At 48.0% G+C, this 17,005-nt stretch overlaps 1 protein-coding gene across 2 annotated transcripts in view; it reads right to left on the bottom strand.

Annotated features, from left to right (window-relative positions):
* Positions 1-24: 24 nt before the first annotated feature.
* The window catches only part of PTPRH (protein tyrosine phosphatase receptor type H), a 31,213-nt gene continuing 14,232 nt past the window's right edge, over positions 25-17,005 (bottom strand). The window contains exons 8-19 of one of the 2 annotated variants that reach the window (XM_053361969.1): positions 16,595-16,870; positions 14,766-15,029; positions 12,983-13,064; positions 10,365-10,412; positions 10,094-10,184; positions 9,206-9,296; positions 8,482-8,558; positions 7,220-7,354; positions 6,039-6,161; positions 4,170-4,330; positions 3,305-3,440; positions 25-2,668 (exon numbers count right to left, since the gene is read on the bottom strand). In XM_053361969.1, the coding sequence (XP_053217944.1) occupies positions 2,531-2,668; positions 3,305-3,440; positions 4,170-4,330; positions 6,039-6,161; positions 7,220-7,354; positions 8,482-8,558; positions 9,206-9,296; positions 10,094-10,184; positions 10,365-10,412; positions 12,983-13,064; positions 14,766-15,029; positions 16,595-16,870 (1,622 nt within the window). In that variant the 3' untranslated portion in view covers positions 25-2,530. The remainder of the gene's footprint in view (positions 2,669-3,304; positions 3,441-4,169; positions 4,331-6,038; positions 6,162-7,219; positions 7,355-8,481; positions 8,559-9,205; positions 9,297-10,093; positions 10,185-10,364; positions 10,413-12,982; positions 13,065-14,765; positions 15,030-16,594; positions 16,871-17,005) is intronic. The other variant, XM_053361970.1, reaches the window with a different exon arrangement.

Raw genomic sequence — 17,005 nt, forward strand, 5'->3', positions numbered from 1 at the left:
TAGAAGAATGCCCAGAAGTTCTAGTTTGGAGCTGTCCAGTTTACTTCTAGAAGACGGAAAACCAAAGATTACAGCATGAGTTGCAAAATTTTACACGACAACGTACGAAATACATCAGTCATTCTTGCCTACTGGGTCTACATAGACTTTCTATCTCTTTTTCAAGTTATTAAATCTTCAGTTTTGTTTACCTACCATTTTATTTCTCTCTATTTTATCCACATTAGTATTTGTTGTATTAAATAGAGTATGCTCATTTTTAACCGTATAATAAATTATACTCCATCCATCCTTTTTGTTTTTACATATGGAATTGTTTTTCATTGCAGATTGTTTTTGCTGTGAAATTGTTTTGAGATCTTTTATGGGAAGTGATTCATGTGGATTCAGATAAACCATCTAAAAAACCCAAAATAAATCAGAATTATGCTCTCCCCCCCCCCCCATGGTATTGGCTTACTCATACGCAAATCAATGTAGATTTAATCAACTGATTAGCTGACCCAAATGCACACAGTGATCCAGCTGTGGCTGCAATCCTACACCTCCAGCAAAGTCTACAATCAGTGGGGTGTCCATTTGTAAAATTTCTTCGGTTTGGCAACAGCCCTAATTTGTATAAACAATGACTTGTAAGTCCAGGAAGAGAGAGGCTGTTGACATTTGTGATGGGAGGGAAACTGACAGGGCTTCAAGGCATGAGCTTGAGAAGACGAGGCATCTGGAATACCAGAAGCCATGAGATTTTATCTACTGAGGATTTTCATACTGAATTTGCACCAACACCCTTTGTATGACCTGTCCTTGAAAATCATGTGGGCAAGCTGTTGCCATCCTCATCTTGGCTCTGGCTGTTGTGGGGATTTCTGCACAGGGCTTGTGTGAATCTGCACTCCTACGGCAAATGAGAATCGCCTCTCTGGGATGATACAAGAAATCTTTTGAAAACAGGGAAAGAATTTAATCCTCTCCAATTCCTTCTGCTTTTGTTCATGACTTTTCTGCTTTTGTTTCATTACTTTGTGAATGGCATTCCCACCCCCCTACTCAATATATCTTCACAACAGCCCTGGGAGGTACGTAGGTTCAGCTTGGACAAAACAGTGGGCATGAGATGGCGCAGCCCCAGTGAGCTTCATGGCTGAACCAAAGGCTCCTGAACCAAAGATTCTTACTGTAAACACTACAGTGGATTTCATCACCATACCGTCAATATGCAACAAACATGCGGGCCACTTAATCTGCTTGTGGTTTAGTCAATTTTATCTTTTATTTATTTATTGCATTCATTTTTCGCTTTTCCTCCAAGGAGCTCAAGGTGGAGTACATGGTTTCCTTCCTCCCCATTTCATCCTCACAACAACCATGTGAGGCAGGTTAGGCTGAGAGGCAGTGAACAGCCCAAGGCCACCCAGTGAGTGGAGATTTGAAGCCTGGTTTCCCAGGTCATAGTCCGGCACACTAACCCCCTACACCACGCTGGCTCTCAAGTCCAATGCTGTGGACCTATAGACAAAGTTGAATTCGTTTCTTCTTGGGGTGAATAATAGAATTTGAAGGGACCCTAGGGATCATCTAGTCCACACACACCCCCGCAACGCAGGAATATGCAGCTGGCCCTTACAGGGATCGAACCTGCAACCTTGGCATTATCAGCGCCATGCTCTAACCAACTGAGCTAAGTGGGTTTGCCTTCCTATAGATAAGACAAGTGGTTGCCAATCATCGCCGATTGTTTGCTCTCTACGCTGCTGGAGGCTTCCCTGCTTTTGATTAAGCTCATTATAAGTTTCTTCATGATAGATCCTGCTAATTTCATTTGCTAGATGCATCTTCTTTCCCTCTCCCCCACCCACTTTAACCCCTGGTCAATCCAGAGGTGACATTAAGCACACCTTTGAATCCTCCTCTACTTCTCCTAACCTTGGGAAGCCTGAGATAGGCTGTTAGAGTGGTGCAGTGGGGAAATGGGGGGGCTTGTCCCAGTCCCCCATTATGTTCCCCCACCAAAAATCACCCCCCCACACACACTTGAAACTACCATTTGCCTCCAGAGCTGCTACAGAAGAGCTACCACAGTTGTATCCTCAGATATATGCGTGCTGATCGGTTATTTCATTTTATTTGTAAAATTCCGTACCTGCCTTTCACCCATAAAGCCAAAGGACAGGTCACTGCAAGAGCAAATCTGTCCATTTAGGCTCCTCTCAGCTTCTCAGTCCTAAGCTCCACATTTCCATTTCGTATGTTCCCGACAGATACAAGGCGTGCAATTTAACTTCCAACCCACAAAGAGAGAAGGGGGTGGGGACACACACACACACACACACACACACATCACTTCCTCAGCTGGCTGGCACAATCATGTCAAAACTGGGCTGGGGAAGGGATCGCAAGTGAGTCTGCATCTCCTCTAGGAACCAGCCTCTCCCTCCCTAGGGAAGCCCATCCCAAAGTCTGCTGTGGTTTCCCCTTGGGCACATGGGCCTCCTGGGCGCTTGCCGGGACGATGGCCAAAGAAGACAGGCTGTCACACCCGGGAGACCTCGTAGCCTTGCAGGGCCCAGGTGTTTTCATACACTGCCGTGTGCTCTGTCTTCTCACTGTCGCTCTGAGCAGGAGGCTGGAGGGCGTCCAGGAGACATTGGTGAAGAAAGATGAACTGGGACTACGGAGAAAAGAGGTGTTAAGGGTCTGTGGGATTAGAGCACTGCCAGAAGGACAGAATTTCAACTTGCTTTGTCACATGTATAGCTCAGGAAGATTCAGCTCTCTGTCAGGGCAGCTTTGAGCACTTCTTATGTCAAAAAGAGCCCTGCTGGATGAGGCCCGTGGTCCATCTAGTCCAACATCCTGCCCTCACAGGGGTCAACCAGAGGCCCCCAATCAATAGGTCGTGCTCCTTCTTTCAGATGTGATGGATGGCCTAGATGTTTGCCTGCCTCCTCTTAAGTCATTTATCAGAGAACTGAAGTCTCCAAAGAGAGCCAGAGGAAAGCTGTTTAGTAACTAAAGGTAAAAGGTTAAGTCCAGTCAAAGGTGACTATGGGGTTGCGGCGCTCATCTCGCTTTTCAGGCCTAGGGAGCTGGCATTGTCCACAGACAGCTTTCCGGGTCATGCGGCCAACATGACTAAACCACTTCTGGCACAACGGGAAACCGTGATGGAAACCAGAGTGCATGGAAGCGCTGTTTACCTTCCCACCGCAGTGGTACCTATTTATTTACTTGCACTGGTTTTGCTTTTGAACTGCTTGTTCAGGACAGATCTGCTTCACGTAATGACATATTCCGAGCCTCTCACCTCAGTCTGAATCATGAGCGGACGGTTCATCCTCAGCTTCCGAACGAAGGAGAAGACTCCAAGCTCCCCTGTGACCTGGGCTTGGCGCAGCAGGGAGTCCAGGGAAATGAACGTCCCCGTCCGGCCAACACCTGCGCTGGAGAGGTGGGAGAGGGAAGGAGAGGACAGCGTCAACCAAGGCCACATTCACACGTGAAATATACTCAGAGTCGCAAAGTGATTTCATGCTCTTTATTCAGCTCATAGTGGTGAGGAGGAATGAATGAATGTCCCCTCAAAGTATCTGCTTTATATACGTTATTTACACAATGGGCTGCACATGATTGGCTAATTCCGGAATTCTACTGTAAGCCAATCAGGTTGTGGATTCACTTCTATCTGGAGCATGATTGGGTAGTTCCTGCCAACCAATCATACTGCTGCATTGTTCTAGGACCAATCAGACTGCTGCATTCTGAATCCTAATGTTCTAGGACCAATCAGACTGCTGCCTTTTGGATCCTATTGTTCTAGGACCAATCAGACTGCTGCAGTTTGGATCCTATTCAACTCAGTACATAACAACACGACACATTTATAGCACTATGATGCCACTTCAAAGAGTCACGGCTGCCCCCAAAGAATTCTGGGAGCTGTAGTTCGTTAAGGGTGCTGGGAGTTGCTAGGAGACTCCCTATTCCCCTCCCAGAGCCACAATTCCCAGAATTCCCTGGGAAGAGGTGTTATGGATAGTTAAGCCACTCTGGGTTGAAGTGGCTCTGCCGTTTGTGGTCCCTCCGCAGCCTCAGTCCACAGAACCTGTGGCTTACACTTCTCCCTGGCTCTCCCCTGCCCCGATCCTCTCTTCCCCTCCTCTTGGGTTTACCTGCAGTGTACCAGAGCTGGCCCAGCGCCTCTGTGCTCCTCTATGTGGGCCCTCACGAGGTCTCGGAAGTGAAGGATGGTGCTTGTGATTTTGGGCACCCCATGGTCCGGCCATGACGTGTAGTGGTAATGCCTGGCCAGGTGGACCTCGGATAGGCTCACCTGTTGGGACACACACACAATTCAAGCGCTTTCTTCAGAGCCACCCCTGGGTTTCACCTCTGTTTCTTTCCAATTGGCACCTCAACATCCTGAAAGCTGTGGAAGCTCTCAGGTCCTTGTCACACCATGTGGTGATGGGGGGGAAGAGTTTTCATTTGTTTATATTTCCAAACTTCTATGATTCTGTATACCTAGGGAGTTTGCAGTTTATTTTGAAGTGGCTCTGTTCCGCTCCCAAATGCAACCACTTGAGCTTGGTGTCCGAGATAAGAAAGTGGGACCTCCAACAAAATGTTGCAGCGTACCTTCCTGGCCCGCTGTCAGGGCTGGGCCAGGAGGTGGAAATCAGGTTCTGTGGGACAAGCCAGCGGTTGAGATAGAAGAGTAAACTACAACCGGAGGATGAACTCCAGGAGGAAGGATCTAGGATCAAGCTGGGATCAGGGCCAAAAACAACCCAATATACAGGAGGCACAGCAGAATTCAGGAAGATCTTGTGGCTCAAGATCAGGAAGCCTCTCTCATATCCTGCCCAGAAACATCATATAACCCAACTAGGTGGGCAGAGTCAGCCTGGGGTTCCTGAGGGCACAGAACCTGCCACCTGCACCACACAAGGTAACAGTTGTCCACACATCCCAGTGGCTCGTGACACTTCCTAATAGCAGTGCTCTCACTCAGGGTTCCAGCAAGCCAGCCATGGGTTCCTTGCAAGGGGCTCAAACGCCCCTTCTTCTCCCACTTGCCCTCAATTTCTGGCTTTTTTCTGTATTTTTATCTTGTAAACCACCCTGAGATCTTTGGATGTAGGTTGGTATATTATTATTATTATTATTATTATTATTATTATTATTATTATTATTTCAACTAGAAATTGTTTGGGTTTTATAAGGCTGCCCATCCCCCAGTGTTTTAAAGGGTATTTTTGGCTTATGCATGCCTTGGGATTACTTCCACTGGTGGAGGAACAGGAGTGCGAGGGGAGCACACGGCGGCAGAATCCCAGTGGGGTGCTATTGTGACTGCCCCCTCCAGCCCTGGGTTCCACGCCCCCGCAGGCGGCGCCCTACGCCCCTGTGGGTGTTGCGCCACGCCCCCGGGACACGCACCACACCCCTGAAAGCAGTGTGCTATGCCCCCAGGACACGCACCATGCCCCCCAGGACGCAGGCCAGCCACGCCCCTGCCTACTCTCTGCCCCCCCCCCGTCGGAGCTTGGAGCTCCGCCACTGATTACTTCCCTCTTGTCTCTCAGTGACTCCCTTTTATTTTGTTGAGTTCACAATTAGAAGGATTATTTCATTATTATCATTTCTAAAGGGATATCTTTAATTAAAATTATGACAACCAGTACCATTATTATCATCACGATTATCGTCACCATTATTATTTATCATCATCATCGTTATTATTAAACAATAACAATTTTATTCACTTCCCAATCATCACCCTAAGGTCCCAGGATGCGCCCCAGCAATTTAAAATACAACACTAAAGAACAGAAAACTAAGAAAACAAGAGCAGAGTGGGTCTCAAAAATCTACCACTCAGGTGTCAAAAGCTGGAGAAAAGAGACTGCGGAATTGGCAACAGCCTCAGTTGCAATGATAAAGCATCTGGATAAATATTGCTTCACAGGGCAGTTATTCTGGCAGAAACCATTTGGATGGAATGCCGGGGGAGGAGGTCCTGATCCCCGCTCCGTCACCTGCTTGATAGTGAAATCCCGGATGGTCCAATCAGGGAGGATTGTCTCTGTGACGACGGACACTGTGATGTTGTCGTAGGTGCAGGGTGTGTAGTCCAGAGGCCAGTAGCGTTCACATTTCACCTGACCAGAAGAAGGTTGGGGAAGAGACAAGGGAGAGCCAAGAACGTTAGTGGAAGGACTGGCCTTGTGGAAGAGCAGAGCAACTGTCAAACTTTGGTCAGGTTTTGGTTGGGCTGTTGCAGATCAAGGGCTCTGAAGACCAGGTCTACATCTACACCCTCCTCACAGAATCTGGGGAGTCGCAAGCTCTTTGGAACGAGCTGCACACTTTTGCTCCCTGCCTGATACTATCTGCTGCCTTTTACAAACATAGAAAAATGTCCAGACAAATTTCCACCACTTCTAGAGAAGAGAAAAGAAAGATTTGCTTATTTGTGTAAGTTGCCCTCAAACAACAAGCTACCATCGAATTGGCTGCTTAGCATCATGGCCTCATCCTGAAGGGGTGGGATCACTCATGCAACTAATTCATAAAGGAGAAAAGAAACAGGGGAAACGATGGCACTGAAGAGGATTAAGGAAGAAGAAGCCCTCAATCTCACAGGTATTGTGGAGGGGGATTTCTATCCCACTGAAAAAACTAGTTTTGAACACCCCCCCCCCCACAAAGTAGATAATATTTTGTTCAGCCCTAGATGGCTTGCCCCTTTTGAATGGGCAAGTAAAGGTAAAAGGTAAAGGAGCCCTGGACGGTTAAGTCCAGTCAAAGGGGACTATGGGGTGCGGCGCTCATCTTGCTTTCACGCCAAGGGAGCTGGTGTTTGTCCACAGACAGTTTTCTGGATCATGTGGCCAGCATGACTAAACCGCTTCTGGCGCAACAGGACACCGTGACGGAAACCAGAGCACAGGGAAATGCCATTAACTTTCCTGCCGCAGCAGTACCTATTTCTCTACTTGCACTGGTGTGCTTTCAAACTGCTAGGTTGGCAGGAGCTGGGACAGAGCAATGGGAGCTCATTGTGGGGATTCAAACCGCCAACCTTCTGATCGGCAAGCCCAAGAGGCTCAGTGCTTTACACCACAGCGCCACCCACATCCCCCAATGGGCACCCCCCAAGAGGCAGAACATTGTTCAAGCGGTTTCCTGACTCCCAGCCAAACGGCACAATTCTCACCCGTCCGTTCTCGGCACAGTTAGTGAGCATGACCACGGTCACGATCTGCTGCTCCCATATCATGCGCCAGAAGTCGTACAGTGTCCCAGGCAGTGGGCCTTGGGCTGCTATGAACTCCTTTTCCCTCTCGAAGCCCTGGAGTGAGTAATTAGGAAGGAAAGAGAGAGACAGCTTTGCCTTAGTACGGAATCAATGGGAAACCACAACAAAGAGTGGCAAAACTTGTTTAGACTGGGAGCCACTTTATGTGGTAGAAAGCTGAAGGAGGCCACATTTCAACGGTGGCTGTGGTTCACACACACACATTCACATGCCATTAATATTCACCAGTTATCACATACGCGGGGACACCACCCCGTCCAGCTCCTGCTCAGTCTGCCCTCACCTGTTCTAATAGAAGTGTTGCCCAGATTTTTGTCATTTGTATGCCTTGCCTTTCCGTATATTTATTCAAGGTGGCTGCTAACCAAAAATAAAGCAGTATCTGTACATATAATAACAATTCAAGAATGTCGTCACGCTGCACTTTGCTTTGCCACAGACAAGAGAAACTGGGTTCCCAGAGTTGTTGGGCCTCACAGCAATGTCAGAGGGTGAATAGGAGAGAACCAGAACCAGAACCAGAACCAGAACCAGAGACAGGCAGGTAGACAGCCCTGACAAGTGAGCGGGCAGCTCAGGCAGGACGCAGAGGTTTGGTGAGCTTTAGGAGAGGAGGGGGTGCTGTTTTTGGTGAAAGTGGGTGCTGGGTGGCTTTGGCAAAGGGTGGTTGGGGTTGGGTGGGGGTAGATGGGACTGGCTGGCAAAGAAAGCAAGTGTGCAGCACCTAGCACAACAGCAATAACGTGTCATTAAAAAATGAAACCAGCTCTTAAAATGACAGAGAAAGCAGTAAGAGCCAAAACAAGGATGGCAACCCATAAAGGCTAGCTGAAATAAAAAAATTTCCATTGCTTGTCTAAAAGCAAGCTACAAAAAGTGAGAATAAGTGTACTCAAAGTCACTCTGTAGTAAAATGTGCAAAGTCAAAGCAAACTCTCTCTAACCATGCGAGTGTTGCTCATTAATGGGAGGTTAATGAACCCTGGGAGAAAACTGGAGACTAGTTGGCATTATATATTGGGGGCTGAGATATACCGTGCTAAAGTTGAATCCCAAATCTATGCCAAGCTTAACTTAAGTTTTACAGTTTTTGTCAAGGGTGAATCACAAAGGGTCCCAAACCACATCTCACACAAAAATGCAGCCGGGGTGGGACTCACAGGCATGTAGCTTGCATTGATGTAATCTGAGTTGGGGTCTCCGGATTTGATGGTGAGCTGAACTCGCGAGTGGTCGTCTGCAGAGAAGGAACCAAAGGGATTAAAAGTAAAAGCAGAGAGGGTGAGCTGAAAAATGGATAAAACTGAAAGTAAAGCAGCACCAAATATGGATTTACATAACTGAAAAGTGGCAGGAATAAGGTTGAGCAGCAGAGGCAGAGTGGTGTGGTGGTCAGAGTGTCAGACTAGCGTTCAAATCCCCACTCAGTCAAAAAGCTCCCTTTCTCTGGGCCTAGCCTACCTCACAGGGTTGTTGTGAAGGAAAAAATGGGGGGGGGCTATGTATGCCAAATAATTTTTATATCAAATGGGGGTCAGAAAGTGGCAGACGCAGGAAGAAATCCAGCCCTCAAGGGTCAATGCGTGTCCCTCCCATTGCCAGAAAACATTATCTGAAGTAGTGGGGAATGAGGCTAGAAGTTTTCCAAATAAGTTCATTGATCTGAGCCAAAGCCTGCCTTACCCAAGAATTCTGGGTCAAGGGTCAGGTGACTCTCAAGCACCAATGACAGGCCCCTCCCGCCTCCTCCTGCTTGAATCTCTGCTCTTTTGAGGTTATATCTGAAACCACCGCTCCGTAGTGAGATGTTCAAAATTAAAGCAGGCTCCTTTTGCTAAGCGCAACCGACAAAGGAAAAAACAGGGCAGGGGGAACGAAACTGACATGGCAGAACGTTGCTGTAGCGATTCTTGACTTGATTTTCAGGCCGCTCTGCCACGCTCTGGGGCTGTCCTGTCCCCACGTCCTGCAGCTGCTGTTGTGGGGGCAAGGAAAAGAGAAATGGTGAAACAAGAGGCGCAGAGCGCTACGAAACAAGGCGACTCCTTCAGCAAAGCACGAACCCAAAGGTTCTTCTCTGTTTCTCAAAATGTATATAAGCAGTATATAAAAATTCTGACAAAAAAAGAATGCAGCTGAAGTATTTAAAATAGTGGATATTTAAAGTATTTAAATAGTGGATATGTAAAGTATTTAAAACAGAACGACGGATGAAATATTTAAAAGAGTGGCTGAATAGGGTCCGGGATCTCTTATATCTGGCAACAGCTCTCATTTAATTAGTAAAAAAAACAAGAGGGAAAGGACACACAAGAGTAATGTTTGTTATGAAAGCTGGGATTTATATTCAGTTTTTAAAGATCTTCTTGAAGCAAATCAACAAATAGATTCAATAAAAATAATAGAAATACAAAAAAAAGCACTGTCTGGAAGACGCTTAATGCTACGTTGGTAGGGTACTTTAAAATGGGCTTTATTCTTAATTTCTGGAATACCCTTTTCAATCAAAAACAAGGATGGCAGAGTATTTTCACTGCGATTTAATTTTAAATAAGCGTATCATAGGAATGTAAATGGCTTATACTCAATCAGACCACTGGTCCACCTAGCTCAATAATGTCTACACTGGCTGGCAGCAGCTCTTCAGGGCTTGGGACAAGAGCCTTTCTTTCCCAGCCCTGCCTGGCGACGCCGGGGATCAAACCCAGGACCTTGTGCATGCGAAGCGGGTGCTCTGCCCACCGAGCTACAGACGCCACAGCAACCTTGTACCTGGTATTCCTCTGCAAAACCAAAGCCGCTGTTGGAGAAGCGCTCGTGGCAGTAAGCTGGGAAAGCCAACACAGGCACAGAGTCCAGGGCTCTGCAGGGGAGGAAAAGATGGAACAGTTCTCTCTTTAAATCTCAAAGTTTAAGCAGGCAATACGTAAATAACTGAGCAATTGTGTTGCAGATAACTCTGTTCTGCCCCCACCAATAAAGCCTGCCCCCCCTAAAATAAATCCTGGCTACGTCCATGCACCCCATACCCCTTCATCCTCACCCAGGCAGTCCCATATCTGCTTTCTGTTTCTCCAAGACACGCTTCGTCCTGCAAAGGAGACAGAAAACTAAGCAACGTCTGTCAGTGGCAGGGTTGCCATCTGTCCTCTTTTCCCAGGACATGTCCTCTTTTTCAGGGGTAAAATTTCTGTCCGGGTGGATTTTTGTAAAGTTTGCCAAAATGTCTTTCTGGATGAGACATAGACATAAGTGGTGGCTGAAGATTTGCTTACCTCTTCTCTTCTCCGCCCCCCTCCCCCGTGCCAGATTTATGTACTGTATAAGCTAAACAAGCTGTAGCTTAGGGCCCCACTCTCTTGGGGACCCACAAAAAATGTAAAGGAAAAAAACCTGGATGTAAATTTAGAAAATATAAGATAAAAAACAAATAAAATAAAACCTACATACAGCAACAGTGTTTTGTTTTGTGTAGGCTCCTGTGATGTACATATTTTGTTATGCGCAAAAGGCTTTAGATACCTATTAGGTCCATAAATTACCATATAGCGTATATTCAACACACAAAGCAGCAACACATTGTTGTTGACAAAGGACAGCTGGACATAGAAAGGGCCCCATTACCTTCAAGAGCTTAGGGCCTCATCAAGCCTAAATCCGGCCCGGCCCCCTCAGCAATATATCACAGCTTCTATAGCCTACATATAGTAGGGGTACTTAAAATGAGAGTCATCATAGCGTCCTCATTTTTTTTCTTCAAAATATGGCAACCCTAGTGGTCTCCCCCCTTCCAAAAATAATAACCTCTAATCAGAACGCCTGACAGGGCACTATAGAACTGAAGCCTGCAGTACCCGAACCTCCCACTGGGGGAGCCACGGCGCTAGACCAAAGGCCCTTTGTCCATAAGCAGAGCTGTGGTGATTTGAAAATTACTGCGTCACCCAAGGGCCTGTGAGAAATCCACACAGAGAAAAATTTGTCTCTTCTCTCATGACACTAGAACTCGTGACCATCCAAGGAAGCTAAATGTTGGAAGATTCAGGACATATAAAAGAAAAGCACTTCTTCATGCAGGGCACTGTGAAACTATGGAACTCTCTGCCACAGGAGGCAGTGATGACCACCAAAATGGTTAACTTTAAAGAAGGATTGGACTAACTCTTGGAGGACGGGGCTAACATGGTTCCTATATAAATGACGGCTACGCTTTGCCTCCACAGTTGGAGACTTCTGAATACCAGGAGGGGAGAGGGCTCTTGTGCTTGGCTGCTTATTGGTTTCCAATAGGCATTTGATTGGCCACTGTGGTGAAATAAAAAATTTAAGGTCTTATATACTGTAAGGTAAAGGTAAAGGTACCCCTGCCCGTACGGGCCAGTCTTGACAGACTCTAGGGTTGTGCGCCCATCTCACTCAAGAGGCCGGGGGCCAGCGCTGTCCGGAGACACTTCCGGGTCACGTGGCCAGCGTGACGAAGCTGCATCTGGCGAGCCAGTGCAGCACACGGAAACGCCGTTTACCTTCCCGCCAGTAAGCGGTCCCTATTTATCTACTTGCACCCGGGGGTGCTTTCGAACTGCTAGGTTGGCAGGCGCTGGGACTGAGCAGCGGGAGCGCACCCCGCCGCGGGGATTCGAACTGCCGACCTTTCGATCGGCAAGCCCTAGGCGCTGAGACTTTTACCCACAGCGCCACCCGCGTCCCGATCTTATATACTGTATTTTTCGCTTAATTTTTGGAGGGGAAAAAGTGCGTCCTATAGAGTGAAAAATACAGTATATAATAAATGTTTATGAATGTACCAACCAAGCACATAAATAGATATGTGGACCACATGTCTGGAGCAGCACAGGAAGACTGCCCTGAAACCATTTTGACTCCCAAACTGATCAAATGTTCTCTCTGCAAGGAGGGAGGGGGTGAGGGAACCTTCCCATTGTCTCAGGAATTGGGAAATCACCATCTCAAAGGAATGGCCAGACTACCAGGAAAGGCAATCAGATAAGGCGTTATCAGATAACCTGGCACACAGGAAAAACAGCACGTTCAAATTTCTGTTGTAGACCACCTTTTCTGTGATGTAGGTATGATGTTTGGGGGGGGTGGTCTTGAGCTCCAGGGCAGGGAATTTAAAATGTCTATATAAGGGCAGGCACACCTTGGTTCTGGGTCGTCCTCTGGCCTCCTGCGTGTGAGGGGAGCACCCTGTTGCAACAGTTCAATAAAGATCAGGCTTACGAGCTGCTTTGCTTCTCAATATTCTCTGGTTGGCCTGTTATTTTCTCCTACCGATGGAGAACCTACAAAGGACTCTATAAGGGCTCTTGTGTCCCCCATAAGGGAATAAGGGCAGGTTTTGTTCATTACAGTGGGAACAGGATGCTGGACTGATGGACCACTGGCTGGATCCAGGAGGGCTGTTCTTGCACTCTTATGATTTTCTGTAGCTGGAGAGAAGACTTCAGTGCACTGCCTGTCCCTTTGGCCCCCCACCCCTGCAGAGGAAATGCATCAGGGGGAAATACAAGCCGATAAACGCAGCTTGTTTTCTTTTCCTTTGTGCCTCTGGATTCAGGTTACGGCGGCCCTGATGCTCCACCCCCCCACTGGGGTCAATAATGCTGTGCAGCGGAAGCCTGCGATACTGAGCTTGCTCACCTTTTCCTCCAGAAATAGAACAGCAGGAGGCTGAGGAGGCCTGAGAAAAGCAGCACAGGGAGCAGAGTTTCAAGGATGACCCCTAAAGACAAAGAAAGAAAATGCTGCTACAAAGTCTGTATGTGTGTCTAAGTCGGGGATGGGAAACTCGTGGTCTTCCCTGCGTTCATAGAATCAGAGAATTGTAGAGTTGGAAGTGACCAGTGCAGGAATCTGTTACCCTGTGGTCCCTTCTCACTCTTAAAATCTATGATTCTAAGCAGGGTATAAAAGGGACGTGGGTGGTGCTGTGGGTTAAACCACCGGGCCTAGGACTTGCTGATCAGAAGGTCAGTGGTTCAAATCCCCGCGACGGGGTGAGCTCCCATTGTTCAGTCCCTGCTCCTGCCAGCCTGGCAGTTCGAAAGCACGTCAAAGTGCAAGTAGATAAATAGGTACCGCTCCAGCGGGAAGGTAAACGGCGTTTCCGTGCACTGCTCTGGTTCGCCAGAAGCGACTTAGTCATGCTGGCCACATGACCCGGAAGCTGTACGCCGGCTCCCTCGGCCAATAAAGCGAGATGAGCACTGCAACCCCAGAGTCGGCCACGACTGGACCTAATGGTCAGGGGGGGTCCCTTTACCTTTAAGCAGAGTATAAATGAAGGAAGGTGCACAGGAAAGGAAGGGAGCACAGCTTAGTGGTCTGCTGAGCACCTGCTTGGCATGCAGAACTCCGCAGGTTCAATCCCTGGTAACTCCAATACAGTGGTACCTCGGGTTACAGACACTTCAGGTTACAGACTCTGCTAACCCAGAAATAGTACCTCAGGTTAAGAACCTTTGCTTTAGGATGAGAATAGAAATTGTGTGGCGGCAGCAGGAGGCCCCATTAGCTAAAGTGGTGCTTCAGGTTAAGAACAGTTTCAGGTTAAGAACAGACCTCCAGAATGAACTAAGTTCTTAACCTGAGGTACCACTGTATTATTTTAAAAGGATCAAGTCGCAGGCAATGGGACAGACCCAGAAAAGGCTTTGCTGGTAGGGCTGATGTTGTTGGCCCATCTAGTCCACCGCCCCATTCTCACAGGGGCCAGCCAGGTGGCTGTGGGAACCTGCAAGCAGAATCCGAGCACAAGAACAGCCTCCCCTCCTGTGGGGCTTTCAAGCAACTGGGATTCAGGAGCATTGCTGCCTCTGGCCACAGGGACAGAGCATCATCGCTTCTGTGGCTGGTAGTGACTGCTGGGGCTGATGGGAACTGGAGTCCACAGCATCCGGAACCCTGACAATGCCAGACTAGACAAGCCGCCGGTCCCTGGTGTTAAGATGGCTTTGAACCCTCCCAAGTCTTTTCATGCATTTTGCACAGAACAGCCCACACCCTTCACCCCAGGGTGCTCTGTGCCTGTTCGCCAAGGGTCAGTAATAGCCAAGGCAACACGAAGACCAAGTACAACAATGCAATGGTTCTATGTTTTCAAGAGAATCCACCAAGAGTGCACATTTTGTGACTTTCAGAGATTTATAAGATTTCTGTTTATTTGGTTTTGCAGAGAGTTTCATGTATTTCATATTGTTCAATGTTCGGTATAGATTTTATAAAGAGTTTATATTGATATTGAATTGTTGTACTTGGTCATCGTGTTACCTTGGAGATTACTGATAATTGTTTGCAACACAGGGGTTTAATTGTTTGGTTACTTGTTCGCCAAGGGTGCCGTCATTCAGAAAGAGAAGCGTTTTTAAACAGCACACTTCACCCCCAGCCCAGCCACTGAAAGGCTTGCTCAGATGTGTCTCACCTGCGTTGTTGGTGGTGCACATCTTCTGGGCGGACGCTGCCTCCTGTTCATACCAGAACGTCTGCACTTGGACCAAGTAGCTCCAGGCGGGTTGCAGGTTGTCAATCTCCGTCTCCTCTTTGCAGATCGTCCATTCCTGGACAAGCTGGTCTGACAGACAGACCTGCAATTTACTGACCTCGCTGGCTGGGCACGTCCAGGACAATACCAGACGGTCGCCCCACATGGAGGAATCACACTTCAAATTATTCACGTGGTCTGGCTCTGTGCAGGTGGGAAGCAGAGAGTACTGTGGGTATATATATATATATTGCATGCCCACAGACATGTGAATCCCATCCTTTTTTCAATAGGACCTCTCAGTGAAATGGATGAAGTTCCCAATTTTATTCTTTATACCCCGCCCATCTGGCTAGGTTTCCCCGGCCACATCTGCCAAAGTCAGGGCAGGCCACCCGTGAGGCAAAATGAGGCAACCACCTTGGCAGGGGCAGACTTTGATAATATGGTGCCCTGAGCAAGGACAAAGAGTGGTGTGCCGCCTCCCTTGAAGAATTCACAGTAATTCTTTTAGGTACAGTTGCTTTTTTATGGATCTTCTCAGTAGGTACCCATTTAAATATAGGGTGATAATTGTTGTTGATGTTGTTATGCTGACCCTGGGCAGTGGGCTCTGCAGAGGCAGCAGATCCAGATGCCAAGGAATGAATCACCTGCTTACAACCAGTCTAAGGGATGGCAGTGCCTGTTAGCTTCCTCTACTTCAGGTGTCAGGGACTGGATGCCCTTCTCCTGAACCTTCCCATGGGCAGGAGGACAGCATAGATTTAGAACCATGGTTGGCAGAGGGGCATGGTCCAGAGGGAGAAAGCTGGGAAACGCTGGGTGAGGCACAACTAGAAGAGGAAACACCAGGAGAGAGAGAGAGCTGGCCGATTCAGTGTCCTTGGAAAGCATTCCTGCCCCCCCTTCGCCTAAGACTAGATGGGATTTGAGAGTGATAGAACAGAGAGCTCAGCGGCAACAAGCTCAGATTACCCGATGTAGTAGTGATGTCGATTAATGGGGACGGAAGGAGTGAATCCTTACTGGGAGCACTGCCATATTTTTAGAGAAATATGCATTCCTTTGTCTCTCAGTGTGATTATTAAAGAAACTAATTGGTAAGGCGCTCTTTCTTTTGATCTTGGGGATCCTATTCCCCAAAGCCTGACATCAGGTGACATTCACATAACTGGATGGAGGTAGTGATTGCTAAACTGCTCTAGGAACTGTATGTCACGGACTGGTTGGATGCAGAGGAATAGTGGCAGGTGCAGAAGCAGAAGCAGAGGCAGAAGCAGAGGCAGAAGCCAGAGAGAGGTAGAGGCAATGAATCCTAGTTTGGTCCCCCTTGGCAAACCCTCCACCTCCTCTCTGGCGCCCCCTGGTGTTGGGCTCCCTGCCTTCTGCCCACTAGTGAGCACCAGCCACCATTATTGGGTAAGATGGGCCAATAGCCTGATTCAGCAACAAGCGACCGGGGGTGGGGTGGGGAGGGGAGGGGAGGCTCAACATCTATGTGTGGCTGGGTTAGACCTTCCCTCTACTAATTTGTAGCATAGGCCACTGAATCACTTCACAGTGTGTGTGTGTTTGTGTGCTTGTGTGTGTGTATATGTGTTTGTGTGTGTGTGTGTATGTGTGTGTGTGTGTGTAGCTCCCTGTTGAGCCTCACTGCCTGTGGAACTCCTGCCATGAAAGTCGATGCTTCCTTGCATGCCAAGCCCCCCTTTTGAGAGAGGATGGGACCACCTCATTCTCCCCCCCCCGAAGAAAACTGTAAGTACTTGTAGCCCCTTCTTGCAGAACGCCAACGCTGTACGCGGTCTTGTTTTCTCCTTCTGCTACGCTCAGCAAAGTGAAGGTGTAGTTGGAGCTTGGAGTGAGGCCTCTCAAAGTCATCTCCGTGGAAGTGCCAAGGCGCATTTCATTGTCGTTGGACTCGTTCAAGTTCTTCCACCGGAGCAGAAAACTGCTGAAAGCTGAGCTCGGCTTCCTCCAGGATAATTCAATTTCTGTCTGGCTGCTATTGTGGACCCTGAAATCTGTAGGGGGCAAGGGGCCTGAAAGGAGGAGGCAAGATTTGTCAGGAGAGCCAAGTCACAAAGAAAGCAGAGGTTGTTGTGTTAGTCTACAAGAGGGGAGAACTGCCCCCAACCCACAATTAGGCAATGCCACCTATGCATAATCCAGCCTGA

The sequence above is a fragment of the Podarcis raffonei genome, chromosome 13, assembly GCF_027172205.1.
Source record: "Podarcis raffonei isolate rPodRaf1 chromosome 13, rPodRaf1.pri, whole genome shotgun sequence".
Taxonomy (NCBI): Eukaryota; Metazoa; Chordata; class Lepidosauria; order Squamata; family Lacertidae; genus Podarcis; species Podarcis raffonei.